Source organism: Moschus berezovskii, chromosome 9 (genome assembly GCF_049115385.1).
Source record: "Moschus berezovskii isolate FMDL1 chromosome 9, NW_MosBer_1.0, whole genome shotgun sequence".
Taxonomy (NCBI): Eukaryota; Metazoa; Chordata; class Mammalia; order Artiodactyla; family Moschidae; genus Moschus; species Moschus berezovskii.
In genome coordinates, this window is record NC_142468.1 from 87,646,288 (window position 1) to 87,672,691 (window position 26,404).

Consider the following 26,404-nt stretch of genomic DNA (forward strand, 5'->3'; position numbering starts at 1 on the left):
TAATTCTAATTTCTTTAGGGGCTCAATGTGAGATATATAACCAAGATTAAACTTTAAAAAAAAATTACCAGTTAACCAACTAACCTACCCAAAACATTTTACTCTGATAGTAAAATTTCCTTAATACTCACATGCTAATATTTAATGCAGAAAAGAAAAAGAAAATCAAGGTGTAAACTTCTTGCAGTGCTAAAGAATAGTACGTGCTGTACTAAGCTGCTTCAGTCATGACTCTGTGCGACCCCATGGACTGTAGCCCACCAGGTTCCTCTGTCCATGGGGTTCTTCTCCAGGCAAGAACACTGGAGTGGGTTGCCATGTCCTTTTCCAGGGCATCTTCCCAACCCAGGGATCGAAACTGCATGTCTTGGGTCTCCTGCATTGGCAGGCAGATTCTTTACCACTAATGCCATCTCGGAAGCCCCGGGTTTAAATTCTAGCGTCTCTATTTAAAATCCGTGTGACATGTGTGGACTAGTGCCATTTAGCAGCTGCCTTGCTGCTGCTGCTGTGTCGCTTCAGTCGTGTCCAACTCTGTGTGACCCCATAGACGGCAGCCCACCAGGCTCTGCCGTCCCTGGGATTCTCGAGGCAAGAATACTGGAGAGGGTTGCCATTTCCTTCTCCAGTGCATGCATGTATGCTAAGTCGCTTCAGTTGTGTCCGACTCTGTGCGACCCTATGGACAGCAGCCCACCAGGCTTCTCTGTCCACGGGATTCTCTAGGCAAGAATACTGCAGTGGGTTGCCATTTCCTTCTCCAGCAGCTGCCCTAACTAGCTGATAAAAGTATTATAGCGTGCTTGAGAGATCTGGCCTTAGAATGAAGAGGGGGAATTCATTAGGATACCAAAGGTTTCAAAAATATCTGTTAAGACTCTTTATTAACCAAGACATTTAATTATTTAATATCATTTTCCAAACAAGTTCTCTGCCTAGAATACAACATATTTACTAACTGACATGACTATTACATTCCCCATGACAGTTACAGTCCTCACTGTGAATTAAGAAATTGACATTGAGGGAATTCCCTGGCAGTCCAGTGGTTAAGACTCTGCACTTTCACTGCCAAGGGCCCTGGTTCAATCCCTGGTTGGGGAACTAAGATCCCACAAGCAAAGCAGCATGGCCAAAAAAAAAAGAAAGTGACACTGATTTTCAAATTCACTACCTAACCAAACCCAGCTTCCTAAACTCCTAAACTGGGTAATGAGAGCATAAGCCAGAGTCAGCAACAGCAGAGGCTCAGCAATGCTCAAATCTTAAACAACTGACCAGACATTTAAATAACAAATTATCTAAAACAAAACACAGACACATATGTACATAAATATGCCTACCTGAGGCCCACCATATATAAACAGCACAGTGGGGTATTTCTTTCCAGGTTGTAGATCATGAGGTTTGTACAGCATCCCATACAATGTAAATCCAGTAGTGCTTTCAAAAGAAAAAATTTCTGGAGGGGTATAGTCAGGAAGAGGACCTGGGAGGAGGTAATACATTCTGTAAAGTTCTTATGGGAGCTTGACAATCTGAGAGCAAGGAAAAAATACCATAAACCCACTACCCTAATGACTAACTATCCCTCCTTTAGATGATAAGAAATTAAGCACAAATAGTTATATTTAAAAAAGGAAATCTAATGAACACATCAAATTATCTATTTCAGAAGCAGACACAAAGTATTATCAATAATCATTGGAGCCCAGGAGGTATTTACATGCAGAACACAAATACTTTGCACTCAGCTTGTATAACTTATCGATGGTTAAGCCATATACCTGATGAGAAACTGAAAGCACAAATTAACTTGCTCACAGCAGGTGCTCAAAAAACATTTCTTTACGGTCATTAGAGAATAAGCCTAATCAGAACCCAGAAAAAAAAAATCATGATCAGTGTTTGGCTTTACAAAGCTACACAGACCTCTCCCAAGTGTGTGTATACTGGATGATGTTCCAGTTGAAGCAGAGATCAGCGTATTACAAATTCTAATTGTGGACATCAGAACATACCTATACCTTGTGGTTTTGCACTAATTTCTTAACCCCTTAGGAGATATTTATGAGTGAAAATACCTAACAGAAAAAAGGACTTGGGTATAAAATGAATTAAAAGATATAAAATATTAGTCCATTATTTATATTTAAGAAATCAAGCATTTTAAATTCAGGTAATCACAGTGCTCTTCACTCCCATACAAAATGAGGATTTATCTTTTATTAAGATGGTCATTGCAAGTGCTGGTAGAAGTTTAAGAAAGCTAGCAGCTGGGTATTCCTTAAAGCTGCAGCTTCCTTGCTCAAGACTATTACTAGTTCACTCTATATGATGTTTGAGTTCAGTTGTTTACCTGGGAAACCATCCATACATGAATAAATCACTTCCTAGCTGTTATCCTGATTATTTTAATCTTATTTTCAAAAAGGCCTTCCAGTCTTGCTCCTGCCTGGAGTAGGAGGTAACCAGCCTTATTTGATAATCGATAGACTAGGAGGGATGGGGTCAATCAGCAGTTGAAGGACAGGCAGTGCTGAGAGATGGGAAGGCTCTGTTCAGGAAATGTGGACCTATGACACAGGTTCAGAGTATCAAGTACTAATCTTACTTAAGATCGGGTTCAGGAAAATGAGTACCTGCTGAATCCAAGATAGTGGCCCAGAATTCTTTTGTTTTGCAGGTTGGGTCATCGTCAGGACTTGACAGCTTGTAAAGGGACACACAGTGTGGATTCTTCTGGTTACTATACTTACTTATAAAGAAGTCACAATGCTAGAGAAAGGAAAAACAATTATTTTTTTCCCTCAGGGAAAACTAAAGAAAGGTTATCTGTTGCTATATCTGCACTGATGCTATAGCAGGAGTATGGTAACAGTCTGAGCATTCATGCAAATATACAATGCTAAAGTTAAGGCTAAGGTTTTTATAGGCCATTTCACTTTTCACATTACTAAAAAGGAGTATTATATGAGCAGAAGTTTTTTATATGACAGGAAACCCTTTTCAAACAGGGACTTAGTACCCGGCTGATGCAGCAAGAGTGCGAATAACCACGGTCAGTCAGCCTCGTCACCTCTCCAGGATTTACATAACTGACCACATACAGGTGATGTTCTAAAGGAGAGTCTTTGGTGCCTTCAAAATATACGAGTTTTCTGACTTCATCAACCTGGATCTGTGAAAATAACAACACAAAAGTCAGTGCTGGTAGGACCTTGGCAAGACCAGTCAATTTTACTCAGCATCATTTGAGTCACAGTCTGACTTGTGCCTCTCTTTAAAAATTTGTCACCGATGTTAATAAGCTTGAGTCGGTTTTGTTCATGTCTCAATAGATCCTGTTCAAAAAGTTAAAAGGACACCCGAGCTGCATGCTGCTGATAATATGGTAAAATGTGTGCTTTTCTTAAAATACAAAAATTATTTCATTAAAACGACTACCCTTTACAGAGATAAAATATCTATATCACAGCTCAGGTCAACCATTCATGCACACCTAGACGAGTCTAATTTAGGCATCCTGTCTATTTCTCAGCAGTAGCTCCTATTGCTCAGTTAGTGCAGCAGTATCTTAGGCAGTGTTTGTTTTGTTTGTTTGTTTGGTCTTTTGTACAAATTTGCAAAACTGTTTTATCTACTGGGTTGGGGAATAACTCTACTGAATCACTCAATCAGTTTCAGTACTGGCATAGTTTATAAATAAGTATGAAGGATCTTTTAAGTCTTCATTCAGAACACAAAAAAACTGCAAGTACACTCACAGCTGAATTCACTTAATATTCCTCCCAAATTACAGTGAGATTCTAAATAAATGGCTTTTATTGTTCCTTTTCAAAATCTTCCAGCAGCCTACTCAAATAATGTTTAATAAAACCCAAACTTTTATACAGAAACAAAGGTGTATTTCTAAAAGCAAATATTTCTAAATGCCACATTTTCTTCAAGAAGCTTCTTAATCACTGCAAACATATTTTAGCATGCATGGATACAGAAATAAACACAGCTGACATTAAGTAAGGCCTATATGACACAGACAGAAAGGATACAAAGGTTAAGAGATGGCAGAACAAACTTTCATGAAGCTTCACAGGTATGTGTTAATCTGTGTAAAAGGTCAGGACCGGTTCTGCTCTTGACTTAGCAGTTAGAAGTCAGCCTTTCAAAACTAAATAAATAGTTAATTTCTTATTCCTTTTTCCTTTGTTTCATGTAACAACTTTACATCAGAATCACCTGAGGAGTTTCTAAAACAGGTTGCTGGATCCCACCTCCAGACAACTTTCTCCATTCAAGAGGTCTAGGGTGGGCCTAGTAGTTCTAAAGTTTCCAGGTGATATTGATACTTTGTGGTTTAGAGACCACACTTTGAGAACCCTAAGTGGCTAACAGACTTAAAAGCCTCAAAGATTCAATCAATTACCGGCATTAAAAATCTTTGGGTGAACAAGTCACCTGCAAAAGTAGAAAATGGAAAGATTAACTTAAAAAAAAAAAATAAAGCAAGACTAGAGGGAAAATAGAAGAGTAAGAAAGAGAGACAAACATATCACACAAATAGGCATGATAGAAAAGAACTGATGCACGTTACAGCAAGTACCAGAAAGACATTTAGGTTGCCCAAAGAAGGTTCAGCTCTATATAATTTTGGGGTTTCCCTCAGTATTATCCAACCATTACACAGCATGAAGTTTATATTAGTGTACATTTTTATTATCAGAACTTAAGAATTCCACTAGCATCTAACAGTAATATTTAAGGGTCCCAGGGACGGGGGAGCCTGGTGGGCTTCCGTCTATGCGGTCACAGAGAGTTGGACACGACTGAAGTGACTTAGCAGCAGCAGCAGCAAATAGAAAAAAACATATTGAGTATATAACCAGAAGGCTAATTGACACTGTCAGTGGAAATGAGACTTTAAAGGTCGTCTATTCTAAAGTTATCACCAACAAAAACAAACCTGGGGCCTGTATCTTCATTCTTTCTCCTTAATCACCTAAGGAACTATGAGTGACTTCTATAGTAGCCAGTATACATGATTCTTCAATACATTTCTGAATCAATTTGAGGAAGTCATAGGCCTTCACTAAATCCTGGTAGCATACCTCAACTTAACTTTATGTATCACACATATAAAGGATGGCACTCTTAGAGAGCTCATGAAACTGACTACCTAACTGAAAGTTGAAACAAACACAAGGTACTATGAAAGGCAAAAGAAAAACATTAGAATTCACTGAACTGCTACAGCAAGCCATATGCCAACAGTGAAACAGAGGGTGGACGTCTTCCCTTTCCTTAGCTATCTATGCTCTGTATAAATGTCCACTATGATTTGCAAGTGGTGTATGAGACTTTAAATGTGTGAGATAAGATAAACAGGCGAATGAAAGAGCATCACTACCTCAGGAACTGTAAAGGACTAGTGCAGAAATGACACAAGTAGTCTATAAGAGATTCAGAAATAATTTTCAAACTATATCCTCACTCACTCTTGCGAGACTTGGAAAGTATGGACCAGCCCTTTCCTTACTAAGACACAACACTGAATCTGAAAATGGTGACCTTTAGTAACCAGAACACATCTAATATCAGCATTATTAAATGGGTGAGATTTAGAATTTAAACTAAAATTCTCCCTTTCCAACAACTTGAGTTCTTTGAGGCCCTAGCAGTATTTTCAAAACACTGGGGTCATATGAAGTTGCACTACTGATTTTCAGTACTGCATACACACAGCTGATGTTGACTAAACATATCAGTAGAATAAAAGAACATACATTAGATCCATGCCGGCCAAGAACTTCCCATTCACCACTGGTAATTGCTATTTCCTCTTTGATAGGACACTTGAAATCACCTAAAGATAAATATAATTATAATTCAGTACTTTACATCAGTCTATAAGCAAATGAAACAATGAAAAATAGTATTCTAAACTCTTTTTTTCAAAAAGGGAACACTGAAAAATTCAGTTATGTCTAGAATAATGAAAATCCTTTGGAACTAAAGAGAGGTGGTAGTTGCACAACACTGAATGTACTAAATGCCACCGTTCATTCGAAACGTTCCCTTTAAAATGGTTAATGTCATGTGAATTTCACCTCAACATTAAGTCTACAGTTAAAAAAAATTCCAAGTTATGAGTCTTCTTAATAGTAATGGAATGATCCATGTAACTAAAGTTAAAACAGCAAAATAGACTCCTACGGTAAAGACAGAAAATAACTCAAAAGCACTTGCATTCCTAGACCTTTGGTTAGATAGACAAAAACAGTCTAATGCGTCAACGAGACATTTCTTCTAGAAATGCAACAAACTACTTAAGCCAGAAAAGGAAAATTTTTTATTATTTGCAAAAAAACAAATTGAATAGTACCATAGTAAATAACAACATGTTCCATTTATTTTTGTAAGATTTTGTCTTGGTAGATGAGGCTCTCTCAGTGGCCTAAGGAGAAGGTTAAAATAAAAAAAGAAAGAAACCCCTGCTCTCTGCCTAGCTGCTGCCAGCTCTGGCTCTCAAAGTGATAGCTGAGAAGAGGCTGAGATGATACAGGATAAGTAGGGTCCTACTCAAGTTAAAAAAAAAAGACTCATTTTCTTTTTCTTAGATACAAAAATTCAACTTACTACTTTAAATTTTATCACCAGAAAATAAGTATTATTTAATATATAACAAATACTAATTGTTACACATTATAGCCACTTATGGAAGAAAAAAAGAAGAGGGAAGAGGAAAATAAAATGGACATCAAGGAAAAGGACAAAGACCTGGAGCGAGAAAGTCCAAGTAAAAAGGAAGGAAATGGAAAGAGGCAGACAAGCTGACGGGCCCAGAAGCAGATACTGAGAGGGAACAGGGGCTAGTGTTCTGAAAAGAGCATCAGCTGAGGTGACAGTGCTTCTTACTCTTCAACAGGAGTATAAAATTTTAAGTTATCTTTTAATCCCTGTCCCAAGAATGTTGTTTCAGTGAATTACTATTCATAGCTCTTTTACCAGTCTTCACCACTAAACTTTCTGGAATCTGTAAGTAGATTTAATTTCTGAACAGAGGAACAAGTAAGAGCAATTTCACACCAAGCATCAAATTAAACTAAGGCTCTTAGGGAAGAAATCTCCATCTTGGATATACAAGACCTAGTCTGATTTAAAAAAAAAATTCATGCTAAGACAAGGAGCAAGTCACAGGTAGTATTTACTCTGCTGTCCTAAATTGTAGGTGTTTCCCAAATAAGAATGATGTTAAAGGGCATGTTGAAAAAAAAATAATCCAATTAAAAAGTCCACAAAGGATTCAAATAGACATTTCTCTAAAGAAATACAAACTGGCTAAATAATATGATGTTACTAAACACTAGGAAAATGCAAATCAAAAGCACAATGATATACCATTGCATATCCATTAGCATGGCTCTTACCAAAACCCCGCCACAAAACCAAAACCAAAACAAAACAAACAAAAACAGAACTACACCCAGAAAACAACAAGCGTTAGCAAGGATATAGAGAAACTGGAACTTCTGTGCACTTTCTAATGGAAATGTATTAAGGTGTATTAAGGTGCAGCTGCTATTGAAAGTGTATGGTGGTTCCTCAAAAAACTTTAAAGAATTAAAATACTAAACAATTTCATTTCTGGATATATACCCAAAAGAATTGAAAGCAGGGTTTCAAACTGGTATTTGTCCACCCACGCTCATTACAGCATTATTTTAAATGGTCAAAAGAAGTAACCTCACTGTTAATAGACAGATGAATGGGTAAACAAAATGTGTTTACACGTACAATGGAATATTATTCAACCTTAAAAAGGCAGGACATCTGACACATTCTACAATCCGGACGAACCTTCAAGACACTATGCTAAATGAAATAAGCCTGTCATTAAAGGACACATACTATGTGATTCCATGAATATGAGGTAGCTAGAGCAGTCAAATTCATAAAGATAGAAAGTGGCTGCCAGGGGCTAAAAGGAGGAAGGAACGAGAAGCTATTAATTATTCACCACTAAATTGGATATTACTTATTGGACAGAATCAGTTCTGGAAGACGAAAAAAATCCTGGAGATGGATGGTGGTGACAGTTGCAGAACAGTAAGTATATACTTAATGTCATGAAACCACACACTTAAAATGGTAAATTTTGTTATGCATATTTTACCACAATTTTTAAAAAATGGCTATGCTGAGTCTGTTAAGTTATAAATGGCAGTAAAGCATACAACATAACATCATTAAATGTCTAGTATTCTAAAACAAACTCTGTATTATTAAAGTAGAAAACCATAATTCAGTCTTTTTAAAAACACAGAAGTATCCAATGCACTATTTCACTTTTTCTAGGCTTACACATTCTCCTTTCAGCCCCCGGCAGCCACTTTCTACGTTTATGAATTTGACTGCTCTAGCTACGTCATATACATGGAATCACACAGTATGTGTCCTTTAATGACTGGGTTATTTCATTTAGTATAGTGTCTTCAAAGTTCATTCAGATTGCAGAATGTGTCAGATGTCCTGCCTTTTTAAGGTTGAATAATATTCCATTGTATGTATAAACACATTTTGTTTACCCATTCATCTGTATTACATTTCCCAGAATGAAACCCAACACTTTAAAAAAATAAATTAATTTCAGCTGACATGATATTTAATTTCACTTTGGAAAACAATTATATCAATATGAAGAGCTATACCTATAAATCAACTTCAGTGTAGGTGCAGACAGTATAAAAAAATCTAGTATGTACAAGTATCTAATAACTTTGTAACATTTTAAAAGTAGCTTTCTCAACCTAAAAATTACATGAGCTCACTTGAAACAAAAAGTATAGTCAAGGCAAAAACAAAGTTACAATAAGTAATTTCAATACCCAAATATTACCCATTATTAATAGTTTATTATGTATCCTTCAAAAACTTTGTCCTATGCTTATAAAGTACACAAAAGAGACTTTACATTGCCCTGACCCTCCCACCTTCTGCCTCTTTTTAAATAGAAAATAACTTCTTACTTGGGGCAGGCAGCCCACCACTGGATCGTTTATATTTGCTCTCCTTTAAAATGGATGTGATTTTATATAAATGACGGAAACCTGTTTTGCATTCAGAGGCAAAAATAAATTCAATTTCATCTTCATGACTTTGGGGAAAAACATGAAAGATGTCATGGATCTGTAAAATAAATAGATTAATTTACTATATACATTAATGAGAATACTACACAAACAATCTGACTAAGCCAGAGAGAAAGAAAAATTACTTGATAAACATTTTCTGAAATATAAGTAACTGTCAGATTACGGGGTATGGTATACGTACAATTGCAGATTTTGCCTGGGCCTTTCATATTTATCCTACTTTAGTAAAATACATCATCTACTGAGAAATAAATGTTTCCAAACGGAGAAAAATGAAAAATACAACCTAAAGCTGTTTCTTACTTACCATCTCTGCAGTTCTCTGAAAAATGGCATGAAGTTTATTTAATGATATAAATCTTATTACAAGAATTATGAGAAAAAATGTTTTTATTACTTTTCTTTTCCAGAGAGAAATATTCTAACAATTCAAGGGAAAACAGATGTTATCTGTTAGGTGAATCACATGAAGACTATATGCAGCCAGAGGAGAGTGAACTGGCTTTATTTATTTTGTATCTTGTGTAAGTTTTTTCCATTAAACTGGAAAATGAAAAATTCAATCCAAAACTGGTATACTTTGGGATAGTTTACCAACTTAAAAGAGAAAGTCTCTTCTAGTCAGGACTCTCGTGGTCCTCTCAGAGGCACTGGTGAGGTGTGTTTTCAGTATCTGATGTGTCCAGAAACAAGGGCAATTCTGCATCCAGGGAGATGTCATTGGAATGGCATTGACCTTTCATCTACAAACCATTCCCCATTTTGGAACCAACATTCCAATTTGAAATGTTCAAACTAAGCAAATAACATTCAAAATTATTGTGAACTTAAAAAATTCCTTTTGATAGTTTGCTATCAAGTTTCAGTTACTTTAGCATTCTGAGAAAATATTTAAACCAAGTATTACAAGAAAACATGTATACATTTATCCAGATGTCTGTTGTTTCTTCATAGATAATAAGAGGTGTCACAGAGTCAGGCACTGACTCAATGAATCTCTGTCTTTCCATGGCATCATCTTCTACTGGGATAAATAATTCAGGTGAGATCAACACTATCTGTAGGCGAGTCTGGGAGCGATCTAGTAGGATGGCCCACGCACTATTTAAATAAACAAAAGAAAAGCACAAAATAAAGCTCACTTTCGTAAAATGAATATTCCACTAATCTTTCCCCTAGCACCCATCAGTTATTTCTGTAATCACAATGACAGTATTGCTTTAGTATATGTTAAATTATCACTTACAAACAGCTAATGAAAAGTATTAGTTCATTCTACACTTATTTTTTTAAGGTTATTTTTAATTGAAGGATAATTAAAATATAGTGTTGGTTTCTGCCTTACATCAACATGGATCAGCCATAGGTATACATATTCCACTTATTTTTTTAAAGTTAAGCTTGAGTAGAGGTTTTAAAAGTAGTTTTCTTTAAATTTCTAAAATCACAGATGGCCTTTGAAATTATTTTCTCCTTTTAATGTCAACAAATGCCAGCCCCATGAAAACCATTGTCCACATCAGACACAGGAAATACATGTAATCATCTTCACATAAGGCTGTACAATTATTTCTGCTTAAATTATACAATTAAAAATATATATATACTTACATATGAGCCTGAAAGTCCTACTTTAACCACAAATAACACTGTGAAACTGTCACTGGCTAAGTAAGAGACAGAAATAAAATGCAATGCACCTATGCTTATAGGATTACAAGTCCACTTAGTTCAGGAAAAATTCTTTGTGTAGAACTAACTACATTGCAAATTTATATGTGAGAACAGCTCCAAAGGAAAGGAAGGGCCTAATAGCACAGACAGTTCTGGGTCCTAAATTATTTGTAAAGAAGTGACAGTTTAACATACGCACTATTTTCCCTCTGGAGTCCATCCAGCTCTGGCAATATATTCAACTCCTTCAAACAGAATCTCAAAAGGTTGAATTAGTTCCTTATCTATGACATCTATAATCTGTTGAAAAAGAAAAAAGGAATCTAGTTATAGAAGACTGACACTGGTCTACTTAAAGCACTATCTTTAACAGCATGACCCTTGTTCAGTCTTAGGTACACAAGATATGGCAAAACCAGCAGTAAGTCATGGGTTACCTTTATTGGTGTTCTTATGTCTAAAAAAAGTTCTAAATAAAAGAATTAGCATAATCTAAAAGTTTTTTTCCATGAGTTTATACTAATAGAACTCTTGATCAGTTCAGTTCAGTTCAGTCGCTCAGTCGTGTCCGACTCTCTGCGACCCCATGAATCACAGCACGCCAGGCCTCCCTGTCCATCACCAACTCCCGGAGTTCACTCAAACTCATGTCCACAGAGTCGGTGATGCCATCCAGCCATCTCATTCTCTGTCGTCCCCTTCTCCTCCCACCCCCAACCTTTCCCAGCATCAGAGTCTTTTCCAGTGAGTCAACTCGTCGCATGAGGTGGCCAAAGTATTGCAGTTTCAGCTTTAGCATCAATCCTTCCAATGAACACCCAGGATTGATCTCCTTTAGAATGGACTGACTGGATCTCCTTGCAGTCCAAGGGACTCTCAAGAGTCTTCTCCAGCACCACAGTTCAAAAGCATCAATTCTTCGGCGATCAGCTTTCTTCACAGTCCAACTCTCACATCCATACATGACCACGGGAAAAACCATAGCCTTGACTAGACGGACTTTGTTGGCAAAGTAATGTCTCTGCTTTTTAATATACTATCAAGGTTGGTCATAACTTTCCTTCCAAGGAGTAAGCGTCTTTTAATTTCATGGCTGTAATCACCATCTGCAGTGATTTTGGAGCCCAAAAAAATAAAGTCTGACACTGTTTCCACTGTTTTTCCATCTATTTCCCATGAAGTGATGGGACCAGATGCCATGATCTTTGTTTTCTGAATGTTGAGCTTCAAGCCAACCTTTTCAATCTCCTCTTTCACTTTCATCAAGAGGCTTTTGAGTTCCTCTTCACTTTCTGCCATAAGGGTAGTGTCATCTGCATATCTGAGGTTATTGATATTTCTCCCAGCAATCTTGATTCCAGCTTGTGCTTCTTCCAGCCCAGCGTTCCTAATGATGTACTCTGCATATAAGTTAAATAAGCAAGGTGACAATATACAGCCTTGACGTACTCCTTTTCCTATTTGGAACCAGTCTGTTGTTCCATGTCCAGTTCTAACTGTTGCTTCCTGACCTGCATATAGGTTTCTCAAGAGGCAGGTCAGGTGGTCTGGTATTCCCATCTCTTTCAGAATTTTCCACAGTTTATTGTGATCCACACAGTCAAAGGCTTTGGCATAGTCAATGAAGCAGAAATAGATGTTTTTCTGGAACTCTCTTGCTTTCTCCATGATCCAGCGGATGTTGGCAATTTGATCTCTGGTGCCTCTGCCTTTTCTAAAACCAGCTTGAACATCTGGGAGTTCACGGTTCACATATTGCTGAAGCCTGGCTTGGAGAATTTTGAGCATGACTTTACTAGCGTGTGAGATGAGTGCAATTGTGCGGTAGTTTGAGCATTCTTTGGCATTGCCTTTCTTTGGGATTGGAATGAAGACTGACCTTTTCCAGTCCTGTGGCCACTGCTGAGTTTTCCAAATTTGCTGGCATATTGAGTGCAGCACTTTCACAGCATCATCTTTCAAGATTTGAAATAGCTCAACTGGAATTCCATCACCTCCACTAGCTTTGTTCATAGTGATGCTTTCTAAGGCCCACTTGACTTCACATTCCAAGATGTCTGGCTCTAGGTCAGTGAACTCTTGATAGTAACTGGTAAAATCAGATTTTAATCACTTTATAGACTCTAGTATCTAAGAAAAATAGTCTCCAGTTCCTTACATTTTAGTTTAAAATACTATATTTATAATATATTAGTGAAATGGTGTTGAGTAAGCAAACGTTTTTCCCTAAATAGTCTGTCTAACACACTTTAAAATATAAATTTTTAAAAATGAACAAAAGGATCTGAATAGATTGCTCTCCAAAGAAGATATACAAATGGCCAATAAGTACACGAAAAGATGCTCAACATCATTAGTCATTAGAAAAATGTAAAACAAAACCACAATAAGATGCAACTTCAAATCCCCTAGGATGGCTATAAGACAAATAATAACAGGAGTTGATGAAGATGTGGAGAAGTTGGAAACCTCATACACTGCTGGTAGAAATATAAAATAGTGCAGCCACTGCAGAAACTCTTTGGAAGTTCCTCAAAAGGTTAAAACACAGAATTATAATATGACCCAAGAATTCCACTCCTAGGTAGGTATCTAACCAAGAGAAATGAAAATGTATGACCGTACAAAAACTTGTACGCTCACATTATTGGTAGCATTACATTTAGTAACCAAAATTTGGAAGAACCCAAATGTCTGAAACTGATGAGTGGATAAATAAAATGTGGTATATATCCACACAATAGAGTATTTTTAGGTGATAAAAAGTAGTAAAGTGCTGTTACTTGGTGCCACAGGATTAGTGCTTGAAAACAAGAGGTTAAGTGAAAGAACAGACTAGATACTGTATGATTCCATTTATATGAAATGTCCAGAACAGGTAAATCCATAGACAGAAAATAGTGGTCGCTAGGGTTGGGGGACATGGAGAGGTTTGGGGGTGATGAATTTCCTTTAGGAGTAAGGAAAATGTTCTAAAATTGACCGTGGTGATAGCTGCACAAATCCTGAGAATATACTAAAAGCCATTTTAAACTTTAAATGAGTGAATTATATTGTATGTGAATTATGCTTCAATAAAAGTTTTTAAAAAGTCTAGCAAAGAAGATTGTTTTTTAAATTAATTCCATATACATTAAGCTTATAGGCATCTGACTGTGGAAAGCATCAGTATAAAAGACATGAGGGATATTTAATCTAAGACAGACAACTATTCAGCACAGAGGGTAACTCATCAGTCAATAACCACCATTTAAGAAACACCAATCAGGAGAATCAACAAAGGCGAAGAGGGAGACTACTGGAAAGGAGTGGTAAATGTGCATCTCCCCGTAGTCCTAACTTGGGAGCCAGTAAGACCAATTTTCAAAATGAAAATGAGGTCAACCTGAAATCATGATCTACAGATGTCTCAGCAACTTCCACAAGTCCAAAATATAAGAAAGCATATCTACAATCTCCGTTGACAGACAAAATGACACAAAATGCTAACTCAGCATTTTATACTCACCCTTCCTTCAGCATCAATCAGTATTTCTGACATCTTAAAAGTGACTTTTGGATTTGCTGTGCCTTTAGGAAGAGATATAAACAAATAGTAATACAACGCTACTCAAACTAACTTTACCAGATGAATCCTTTTTAGTCAAATCAGGAATACTGTATTTAGTCAGGGCTTTATTATATAAAAGCTCAAAATTCCATCTCAAATTCATAATTTTCAATATGACTAAAAAGAAGGAGCCAAAAAACATCAGGAGTTAGCAGGTAATGAAGGGGAATCCTATATCATTTCACAATTGAAATGCTGTAAATAGCAATATGGGAAAAAAATTGCTAATTTATTAAGAACATAATCCCTTAAAAATCTTTATTTTGTAGCAAAGATACTTCTTTATCCGTTCCTTGAAATAGTCAGTTTTGTGCACTTCCCTACCTTTAAAATAATTTAAAAGGATCAGCCTATAATTAAAAAAATTTACTTCAGAGACTCTTAACAATCTATCCTTCGGTCTGTAAAGGATCAATGTTAACCAAACTTTTGAACGCAGAAGAATCTTGTTTGAAAAGTAGGAATGAGTGTATATAAACATCAATGGAATGCAGTACCTGTTTTAGGATAACGGAATGAATCTGCTCTCCTTGTTTCCAACATAGGGGATGTAACATGAATAATTTCCACCTCAGATTCATCATTTTCTTCATATAGAATTCTAAGAATTTTACTGCCACTGGGAGCTTAAAAGGAAATTAAATATTGAAAATTTGGGAGTATTATGCAGAAAATCATGACAATTGACCATTCCCTCTAATATTCTATTTCCCATAGTAAAAAGTAGTTTATGTATAAAATATACTGCCTTTCATGGATGAAAATACTACTAATCTTTGCAGTAGCAACGTGAGTTACTGCTAAGCCACTTTTATTGCTTAAAGGTTACTACTCTTGGAGATAAAAACTGAAGATCATCACATACACACACACACAAAATGGAAGAAACAGACTTGTGAAGTATTTCAGTTCCTGAATACCTTAAAATGCATTTCTTTCAGGAATTATTACACTTACAATATTTTCTACAACAAAATAAACCCCACTTTAAAAGAGTCCAGGTTTTTTTAATGGTTTCTCTAATACATGTTATAATCTTGTTCTAACAACATAGTTATGGCAAAACATTTTACATCTTAAAATGTCCAAGTCTAAGATATGGCTTAAATACTTTTCATGGTCCCTTAGAGATGTGTTCAGAATGCTATGTGCAATCCATTAGTGGGTCATGAAATCTTTTAGTTGGTCATAATCAGCATTTAAAAAATAAGACAAACAAAAAAAATATGAGTGCATTACATGTAAGATTAAGCATTGCTTCATGAAATTTGTTTTCAGTTTTATATAGAATATATGTACAATGTATTAGGCTAGAATGTAAAGCAAATTTCTAACCAGATCACAGTCAAAAAGTTTGAAAGCTTCTGCTTTAGAGAGAGCTGTTTCTCAGCTAGTGAAATACTTGTGAATTCACAAAGAAAAAGAAGGAATTTTTGCCTTTTTTTCCTGATCCATTCATATACTAATTTGGCCATCTGTTCATGCAGACTCTCTAGGCAATCCTTTTATTTTTATAGCAACTCCCACTAAAGGGTGGTATTTTTTATTTTGCTACCAATGTTGCCACCAACCAGCTTCTAAATGAAAAACTGGTGGGACTTCCATGGTGTCCAGTGGTTGAGACTCTGTGCTTCCAAGACAGGGGGCACAGGTTCGATCCCTGATCAAGAAACTATCCCATAAGCTGCATGGTACAGCCAAAAAATTAAAAATGAAAAAAAGGAAGAAAAAAAGAAAAACTGGCAAGGAGAGTTGAAGGACCTGGGGCACTGAACCATAATACAACCAATTTTTTTTTAATGAGAATTCATTATGGTGGTATACAGCCTGAATATTCACAGTAACTACTGGTAAGATCCAATCTTCATCACTTAAGAATCTACTATTCAGAATTAAGAATCTGTGCAGATAACTAACCAGTAGTTGAATCTCATAATACTTTAACTGACTTATAGTATATTATTTTGAACCCTCTTACTTGTTTCAGCTTCTGGACACCACCAATAACCAGAGTATCTATCAAATTCTTCTTGAAGAACAAAGGTAGCAACTCCGGCTGATCTGGGATCCTCTTCCATGTTGGCTAGCTCTAAACAAACATAAAGGCAAAATTTTCATAGAAATTCTCATCTTTTCACAGGTACAAAGCAGAATGATCCATTTATTTTGAAACGCAGCTGTAGTATCATGGTGAACTGTGAAGCCAAGCGGACTGAATTCAAATCTGGATTCCATCATCCACCAAATGACTGATCCTGGGCAAATCACCTGATCACATTCCATTGCAGTGTCCCATTTGTAAATGGCGATAAGAACCTACCTTGTATGGTTGTTATGAGGATTAAATGAGCTATTTTACATACAGCACTTACAACCAAGCCTGAACCACAGTATGTGCTCCACAAATGTCAGTTTTTATTTTCCCATTCATCTAGGACCATGGGGAAAAGAATACATATGAAGGGTCACAGTGACTTGTAACTCTCCTAACCCTATCAAGACATAGAATGTTTCCATTCTCATGTCCCTTCCCAGTCAATGTCCATTCCTGCCTCAGAAGAAGCACCATTGATCTGATGTCTGTCACCAAAGGTTAGTTTTACATATTCCAGACTCTCATGTAAGTGAAATCATACATACTTTAGGTTTGTTGCTGAGTGATAATCCATTGTATATCACAATTCTTTTACCCATTTATCTGTTAACGGACATCTGAACAGCTTCTAGTTGCTATTATGAATAAAGACGCTAAAATCACTCTTTTCTTTCTCTGACACTAGTCACATTTATTGGAGTGCTCACAGAATTCAAGTAATCTCTCCATCTCAAAAACTTCACATTCTACAGTGAGTTTGTGTACAAGTAAATATATTCTTGTATAGTTTCTATGAAACTTGATCTTACAACAAAACAGAAGTTTGATACATCAGTTTTAGCTAAGAATTTTATTTTCAATTCTGAAACTCATACATTCGCTCAGAAAAAATTTATCTGAAGCAAACTAAGCATTTGTTTTAAAATGTCATTTATCAATTTACAAAAATGTAAGATTTTAGTTTAATCTTATTTGATGTTTAAAGTTTACTCTGCAGAAAATGTTTTTGTGTTTTTCCCTGAGATTTCTGATTTTCATTCAAGTTTTCTGATCAGTCAGGATACTGACAGAAGTTTGAATTATCCCCATGGAAACTCTGATATACAAAGATAGGTTAAATACTTATAGGTCTTCTGACATTTATTATATTCATAGGTTTCATCCAATCCTAACAGTTAGCTGAGCTATGTGCATTTAGCCAACAGACCAAAATCTGTAAGAGCTCAACAGAAATCATTCTTGTATAAAAATCTTTGTGAACATGTGTTTTCATTTCTTTGAATAAAAACCTAGGACTGGAATGGCTGGGTAGTGTGATAATTTTATGTTTATAAGAAACTGCCACATAGTTTTCCAAAGTATCTGTATTATTTTATACACTTACTAGCAATGTATGAAAATTATTCTCCAACATTTGGTGTTCTAATGGGTGTATAGTGATATTTCACAGTGATTTTAATTTTATATGTAAGTTTCAATGTATTATTTTTTTATCTGTATTTTCTATATATTGTCTGAAAAGAATGTGTAATATGAACCAACTGCCCCTTACCAAAAAATTTTGAGAAGGAAATGGCAAAAGAGTTGGACACAACTAATGACTAAACAACAAATATTGGTTTCTATACACACACGTAAAAGAAAAGAAATTGGCACTCTTAACATAAATAAACTACTATATATAAAATATTAGATAACCCAAAAGGACTTACTGTAAATCACAGGGAACTCTACTCAATATTCTGTAATAATCTAAATGGGAAAATCATTTGAAAAAGAATAGATATAACTGAAACACTGCTATACACTTAAAACTAACACAACACTGTAAATAAACTATGCTCTAATATAAAATAAAAATCAAGTAAAAAAACAACAAAAATTTTGAGTCCAGAAGTGTTCAGAACACAGAATCTGGGGAATTCTTTTCACGTTTATATATCAACACATAATTATGTCATATCTCCAGCAGGGTAATCAAATATCTTGTAATCAAAGACACTAATATTCCTGCAGCAAATTTAGGAATAGGCAAACTAAGTAGGATTAAGACTATAAATAACCTCAGGTCAGTTCAGGTCACATCTTGCCAACCAAAGAAGTTTTAGCACCAACTTAATCAAAACTAAGCTCCGTTTTCCGGGTTTCTGAATTTTGTAATTAATGATATAGCAATCAGCGCTCAGTTTTCTTGGATCATTCAACGACTCCAAAGTTATATCTCCCATACTGTTTTATGTTTTGTTCTCCTGTAGATGTGATAATATGTATCACTCATTTATATCTATCGCTTATTATGGGTGTTCCTGGTGATGACCTCAATTACTAAGATGAATTAGATGAATAGATGGTATCACCTTGTTCTCAATAAGATATGTCCTTTGAGAGTAGAGGTTGGTATGACATTACTTTTAAGTTTCTCTATTATACAAGGCAGAGAATAAGCAAATGTACCTGCTGAGTCTAATAAACCCACGCAAAAGAAGACTTTCATTTGGAAATTTATTGTGATAAGAGAAATAAAAGTGATGATGCTTACTCTCTACCTACTTTTCTAAACAAACAAATTAAACAGTACTTACTGTGTTTCAGACTCTGTCTAAAACACTTCACAAATATTAAAACTTCAATAACAACCTTATGATGACATGCTATTCATTAACCTTTTTACAGATATGAAAACAAAGATAGGTTAAACAACTTACTCAAAGGAACAGAAGCAAAAAAGAGTAGATGAGACTCAAATCTAGATACGCCAGTTCTAGACTGTATTTTTAACTACTACACTAACCCTGAAAATAAAAAATATACCATATACCTACATAAACGGAAAAGAAATTAATAAAAACACTATTATAGTGGGCTTCCCTGGTGGCTCAGTGGTAAAGATTCTGCCTGCCAATGCAGGAGACACAGGTTCAATCCCCGGTCTGGGAACATGCCATATGCCACAGAGCAACTAAGCCTGTGCACCGCACTGCTGAGTATGTGCTTTAGAGCTTGGGAGCCACAAATACCGAGCCCACGTGCATCAGCTACTGAAGCCCACGTGCCTGCAGCCCCTGCTCTGCAACAAAAGAAGCTACCACGATAAGCAGCCTACACATGGCAACGAAGACTAGCCCCCACTCACCTCAACTACAGAAAAGCCTACGCAGCAGCAAAGACCCAGCAGGGCCAAACATAAAAATGTCACACAAGAGAATCACTTCTCAGATTTATAAAATAAATTCCAACACACACACACACACACACTCAGCATATACACACACATCCAGCAGGATTTCAGTGGTTTCTACTTTAAATTCTGCCAATTTTCACAATAATCCTGTATGGAAAACAATTCTACCGAAGGAAAAAATATACAGACTAAAAACCTGCCTTATTTCTAACAGTCACTGTCAAAGCAGTCCCAGCCTCAAGTACAACAACTAGTACATAGTGAGTCTCTAATGTTTGTTGAAACCATGAACAAATGACTAGGATTTCCAACCCAGATTTACTAACTACTAACCTAAACTTTGTTTTGCCAGTGGTAGCTCTCCTGATTTCCTGACTCCAGATGAAGACTCACTAAACACCAAAACATGGACATTTTACTTAAAAATTTCCCCACTCCACCCCCTTTTCTCTATTCTACACCCTAGTTTTAGGTTGTTAAGACCTGGGTACTTACAGTATTTACACTGGTTAAGCTTTGCCCTGTCTCTAGACTTGCACTTCTCAAATATAACTTTCGCAAAGTATTCAGAACAATTTATCTACAATATGACTCTGACCACACTACTCAACTGCTAAAAGCTTTTTCCAATGAAGCCCCAAATCATGATAAAGGCCATGTTCATTTACATAAGAAACAGTCCACCCTTCTCCTTGCCCTTATGTGCCAGCCTCATCTTTCTCTATATCTTGACTCACACCTCATGCTTTAGGAGCGCAGGACTGCTTCTAATTCATACAAACTACGGTGCCTTCTGCTTCAAGGCCTTTGCAGGCTGTCCTCTTGCCTGGAGTGTACTGGCTAATGTACAGTCACTATTTGAGAGCAGTGTAAGTGTCATCTCTTCAGGTAAGCCTTCTGGGACCACTACCCTGGCTTGTACTCTTATAACACCTAATGTTTGCTGTTTATCATTCTATTTTGTTATTTGTTTATAAAGTTTTCTTTAGGGCCAGGACTGTGTCTTATTCAATTCTGTATCCTTAGTTCCTGCCACATTGTCTGGCACACAGGAACTTAATGTATCTTTGTTGACTGACAATGGTTAGAACAGATTTCTTGACTTCTAATTCAGTGCTTTTTAAAATCAATGTAAGTTGTTCAGGAAAAGGTTTCTATAACACTGATTATCCTAATAATGGAAAAACTGTTGCCAATACACTATCATACTCTAAAATAATTTATTAAGGAAGATGCTCATGCCCAATAAATCAGTTTTATGACCATTAAATTATGGGAAAGTTGGACAATAAATTTTTAGAGGGACTGTCCGTCATCATGGAGCTTAACCTTAAGGTCTATTTCCATGTTAAAAAAAAATACATTATTTCCCTTCTTTCACTTGTATAAAAGCTTTAGAGGCAAAAGGAAAAAATCCATATCATTTCTGTGCTTTTAGTGAAAGTGGCTCAGTCATGTGTGACTCTTTGCGACCCCATGGACTACATATATAGCCCCAAGGAATTCTAGGCCAGAATACTGGAGTGGGTGGCCTTTCCCTTTTCCAGGGGATCGTCCTAACCCAGGGATCAAACCCAGGTCTCCTGCACTGCAGGCAGATTCTTTACTAGCTGAGCCACAAGGGAAGCCCTTTAAGTAGTGCTTAGCATTATTAAAGTCATTTCAATAAAAATTAAATATTTCCACAACACAGAAAGTTTAATTTTTCCTATTATGACAAAATAACTAAGCAGGCTCTCCAAAAAGGGAAAATAAAATTTTAAGTAGTTCTTACAGTGTGTATTTTTTCTGTTTGTTTTCCTAAAAATAAGATTTTTTAAATTAAATTTTATTTCAATCAGAGAAGTGCTATTGCTGTGCTGTCTGAAAATAGCCATTAAAACAAGGTAGTATTACAATGATTCTTTTTGTTTCTGTTATTTCATTTTAGTGGTGGTAGAGGTAGTTCTTTCTTTTCCCCCATAGGAAATTTTCTGTAATCTAGTGTTCTCAGACGGAGAGGGCAATGGCAACCCACTCCAGTACTCTTGCCTGGAAAATTCCATGGACAGAGGAGCCTGTAGGCTGCAATCCATGGGGTCACACAGAATCAGACACGACTGAAGCGACTTAGCAGCAGCAGCAGTAGTGTTCTCAGAAACTTGTATTCTTTTTGTTGTTTAAGCTTCACTATCATCTTTTCTAGTTTACTGAGGTATAATTGACATTAAAAGTGCATGCATTGAATATATACTTGATTATTTTGGACATGTGAAGACACCTATAATATCAGCAAAATCATGACATTAAACATAGCCATCAACTTCTAAAAAAACAAGTAGCATTATATAGGTGATTCGTACAAGTTTATAAAAAGAGTTGTATTTCTTTTTTAATTTTAAAGGTTTAAATTTAAAATATAAAGATCACCCAGCGTGCTTTGATTTCAAAACATAAGCAAAAGCATATTAAATTTTAAAAATACTTTTTAGGAAAATTGATTTGAAGAACCTGAATTACCATTGTGCACATAAGTGAGCCTCCTTTCTTCTCTCGTTACAATGTTTGATATCCAAATGTCATTGCTATGTATAAAAGCAATCCAGTCTGGATCAGCTGGGCATAGTTTTGGATCCATCCGAATGTTGGGACAACTAGTCTCCACTAAATTGGGCCGTAAGGGTTGTTGCTAGAAAAGTAAACAACATTTAAAGGCAAGTATCAGGCTTACATATACGTATTACATACATATAATACAAGGTGTTCACCAGCACCCTTCCTATAAAATGAACAATAATCCAAAGTATAATACCAACTGTGATAACTGCTCTCCAGAAAAATGTACTTATATGCCTTAACTTCCAAGAAACGAATCATTTTTTCCTATGAATTAATAAGCTACTAAGCATAACAGGAACGGAAATAAAGACAATATAATAGCATCTCATAAATTTTGTTGACTAAACCTGTTAAATAGAGTAATTATCGTTTGTTGCATACTTTTATTAAATTATACACCTATTTCACTTACCAGTATAAAATAATTTGTTCATAAAATTGTAATGAAAGCTAAGAGCATCACAATTCTATCAGAAGAATAGTTCTAATATTACATGAAAAACTGCCTGGAATAAAATCAAAATTTAGAACTATTTACTGAGATGAATTAAGCTTTTAGAAGAACCAAAAAGGGATTGTCTTGTGATATTATCTTTGAAAGTCCAACTCAGCAATTACACAAAAAATGGCACAATGATTCCCTTTACTAACTCTTCCTACATAACAAGTGTTTTCAGTATTTTAAAAATTATATAACTAATGTCACTGAAAAATTATTAACTAAAAATTGGAAATTAATACCCATATTTCCTATTTTCTTTACTACTAAGTTAGTGGTAAATAACTGGTAAGCAGAAGGGTTAGTTTAACTATCTTTCTGATTTGGACACACAAATTTTAGGACACCTAACAGTTCATCAAGCAGTAAAATCAACTTACAGTAAATCCTTGTGGCCCTCCATCTTTTACATGGTAAATTCCACTACCAGCTTGAAATAGAAATGTTCCACTTCCTTGATGATAATCGTAAGAAGCAATTCCAACTGTTCCAATGCGTTTTCTTTCCCGTAATAGTTCTTCTTCTCGAGAATACATTCCATAGTCCAGTGTCGCCTAATAGAGAGAGAGGTCTCCTATTCCAGTTTTCTGAAAGCCAGCTTTTTGCTTTTATTAATAGCACTGAAATTCTAGCATCTACAGTATTACTGAGTTTACATTTTGAGTGATTCCAAAATTTGTTAAGACTTTAAACAGATTAATTTCGGAAAGTCTGCTGAAACATTTGGTAAAAGGTCCCTAGATGAATACTGCATACGTTAGAGAGCAAGAGTTAAGCTTCATCATTTTGACTTGGCCTTCAAGATCTCCTGCAACTTAAATGGAATACAGCAGCTCTGCATGCATTTAAGAGGAGACTCTGAAGTAGTTTAATTTCTTCAAAAGTAATTTTCATCACTTTCAGAGTAGTAATAAACCATCTACTTCAGCACTGTGAAGATTAACTTAGATAAAAATATGTAAAATGTTTATTAGCACAGTGACTGGCACAGAGTAAAGTTCTCAAACATCAGCTGTCATTAGTACCTTTCCACTACATCCGCTAATACTACTCTCATAAAACCCCAGGTCAGGCCCATCATATTACTGATGTAACACAGTATGTGGTGTTCTTGCTCTTGGCCTCTGTTCCATTTCCCTTCACACCAAGAGGCCATTTTTCTTTCTATCCATCTGAGTTCTACTGTTATCCCAAAACCTTAGCCCTAACTCAACGCTGGCCAGGAAAGTTTCCTGATATTTATTTAAGAGATAATATCTCTTTTACTCATTTGGCTATTGTTTTGTTTTTCACTTTCTTTCAGTAAATGAATAAAAAAAAACCTTGAGAGCAGAATCTGTCTCATTTTGTTTTCCCACCTAAAGCAACAGCTAAAATCTCCCTCAAAGAATATTTTTAATTAATGATTGATGATGATGAGGGGCATTCCCAAACTAAAAGTATTATCTGATACATATATATAAAATTTCACATGTATAAGAAGAAACATAAAGAAAACAAATCTATTAAGTGCTAGTTTTAAGAATTTATATCCACATCTTCCCTAAGAGCTCTTTATGATAAATAAAGGGATAAATAAGGGAAACAGACATGGTTTCTACTATCAAGGACTTTTTATTTTATTTTATTTAGCCATGACACAGCTTGCAGGATTTTAGTTTCCCAATCAAACTTTGGTCTCCCACAGTGGAAGCACGGAGTCCCAATCACTGGACCATCAGGGATGTCTCAAGGACTAATACTTTAAAAGTAGTCAAGTTTATATGTCTGGAAAAACACATAATTTAAAAAGATATATGCACCCCAACATGCACTGCAGCACTGTTTACAATAACCAGGACATGGAAGCAACCTAAATGTCCATCAACAAAGGAATAAACAAAAAAAGATATGGTACATATGTATGTACAATGGAATATCACTCAGCCACAAAAAAGGATGAAATAATGCCATTTGCAGCAATATGGATGGACCCAGAGATTGCCACATTGAGTGAAGTCAAAGATATGATACTGATTATATGTGGAATCTAAAAATAAATACACGTATCTGTATTTATTCTTTCTCCCACCATAAAGAAAGTGGGAGGAGGGATAAACTGGGAAATCGGGACTGACATATACAGACTATTATGTACAAACTAGATAACTGCTAAGGACCTATTCTACACCACAGGAAACTCACTCAATATTCTGAAATGGCCTATATGAGACAATAAGCTACAAAAGCGTGCATATGTAAATATATAACTGATTTACTCTGCTGTATACCTGAAACTAAGATAACACTGTAAGCCAACTATACTCTAATAAAAAATAAATAAAATAATCATATGGATTGAAATCTTTGTATTTTCCTCTCAACTTTATGGTAAGCTTAAAATTGTTTTAAAAAATCATTTTTAATGAAAAAAATAAAAGTATGTATGCATATCCAAATCTATTAAACCGTACACTTGAATACTTGCAATTTTTATATGTCAATTATACCTCAATAAACCTTTAAAAAGTGAAACCATATAAAGCACTAGATGAAAACATGGGTAAATTCTTTTATAACCCGAGTGCAGAAAAACTGTCCTATGACAGAAGACAAATTCTAGAAGCAATATCAAAAGGATATACTTTATCACACAAGAATCTTTCATGTGGTGCGTGAGCACACGTGCACACACACACATACACACCATAAAGAAAGTAAAAATACAAATTACAACTTCATGAAAACATCGAAAACTATATCACAAGGGGTTAGTATCTCCAGGAAATAAAAGGCTTCTAAAAATGAAAAAAGGACCACGTTACATAAAAATGGTTTATAGATTAAAAAGATGATCAACTCTGCCTATAAAAGAATAGCAAATTAAACTACAATTGTGATAGCATTTCTATCAGATTTGCAAAAAATCCAAATGTCTGACTACAAACTGTGCTGGAGAATCTATGGGGGCTTCCCTGCTGGCTCAGTGGCAAAGAATCTGCCTACAGTGCAAGAGAATCTATGGGAAAACAGGTACAATTAATCCTTGCAGATGGAAATTCATAATGGCACAGCTCCTATGGAAGGAAATTTGATACCTAGCAAAATTACAAAACCATGTACTGTTTGGTCCAATGATTTCAGCTCTAGGAATCTAGTTTACAGATACACTGGCAAAATGCAAAAAGTTGTATGCCCAAGCCATTTTACTGCAGTACTATTTATAATACAAAGATTGAAAATAACTAAAATGTCCATCAAGAGGGATCTGGTTGAATATGATTTGTCTGTACAATCACAACACAGATGTAAAAACAAATAAAGATTATGTATATTGCTTGTCCCTCAGTATCTAGTACCCAGACCAAAGTCTCTTAATACCACTTTGCTCTAAAGGAAGCAGACAGATATGGCTGACTCCAAGCATGGAAAAAGCAACGTGAAAGATGATCATGAAACATCTCCATATCACCAAGTAAGAGAAATACCAACTACTACCAGATCATGTCAAAACGATTTGATATGTCAAGTTGACGGGGATTCTAACAGTCAAAAATAAGATAATTTATACAATAACAACTGTCAATGGATCAAAAGATACCAAATAGGCTTACAC

The 26,404-nt window shown here is 35.6% G+C and overlaps 1 protein-coding gene across 7 annotated transcripts in view; it reads right to left on the reverse strand.

Annotated features, from left to right (window-relative positions):
• DPP8 (dipeptidyl peptidase 8) overlaps positions 1-26,404 on the reverse strand; it is a 62,185-nt gene that overhangs the window by 19,235 nt on the left and 16,546 nt on the right. For all 7 annotated transcript variants that reach the window (XM_055435626.2, XM_055435629.2, XM_055435625.2 and 4 more), the window contains 12 exons: positions 23,190-23,363; positions 22,212-22,380; positions 16,415-16,525; positions 14,934-15,062; positions 14,335-14,396; positions 11,026-11,126; positions 10,076-10,253; positions 9,027-9,186; positions 5,784-5,863; positions 3,029-3,181; positions 2,643-2,778; positions 1,344-1,489 (listed from right to left, as the gene is read on the reverse strand). In XM_055435626.2, coding sequence (XP_055291601.1) covers positions 1,344-1,489; positions 2,643-2,778; positions 3,029-3,181; positions 5,784-5,863; positions 9,027-9,186; positions 10,076-10,253; positions 11,026-11,126; positions 14,335-14,396; positions 14,934-15,062; positions 16,415-16,525; positions 22,212-22,380; positions 23,190-23,363 — 1,599 coding nt within the window. The remainder of the gene's footprint in view (positions 1-1,343; positions 1,490-2,642; positions 2,779-3,028; positions 3,182-5,783; positions 5,864-9,026; positions 9,187-10,075; positions 10,254-11,025; positions 11,127-14,334; positions 14,397-14,933; positions 15,063-16,414; positions 16,526-22,211; positions 22,381-23,189; positions 23,364-26,404) is intronic.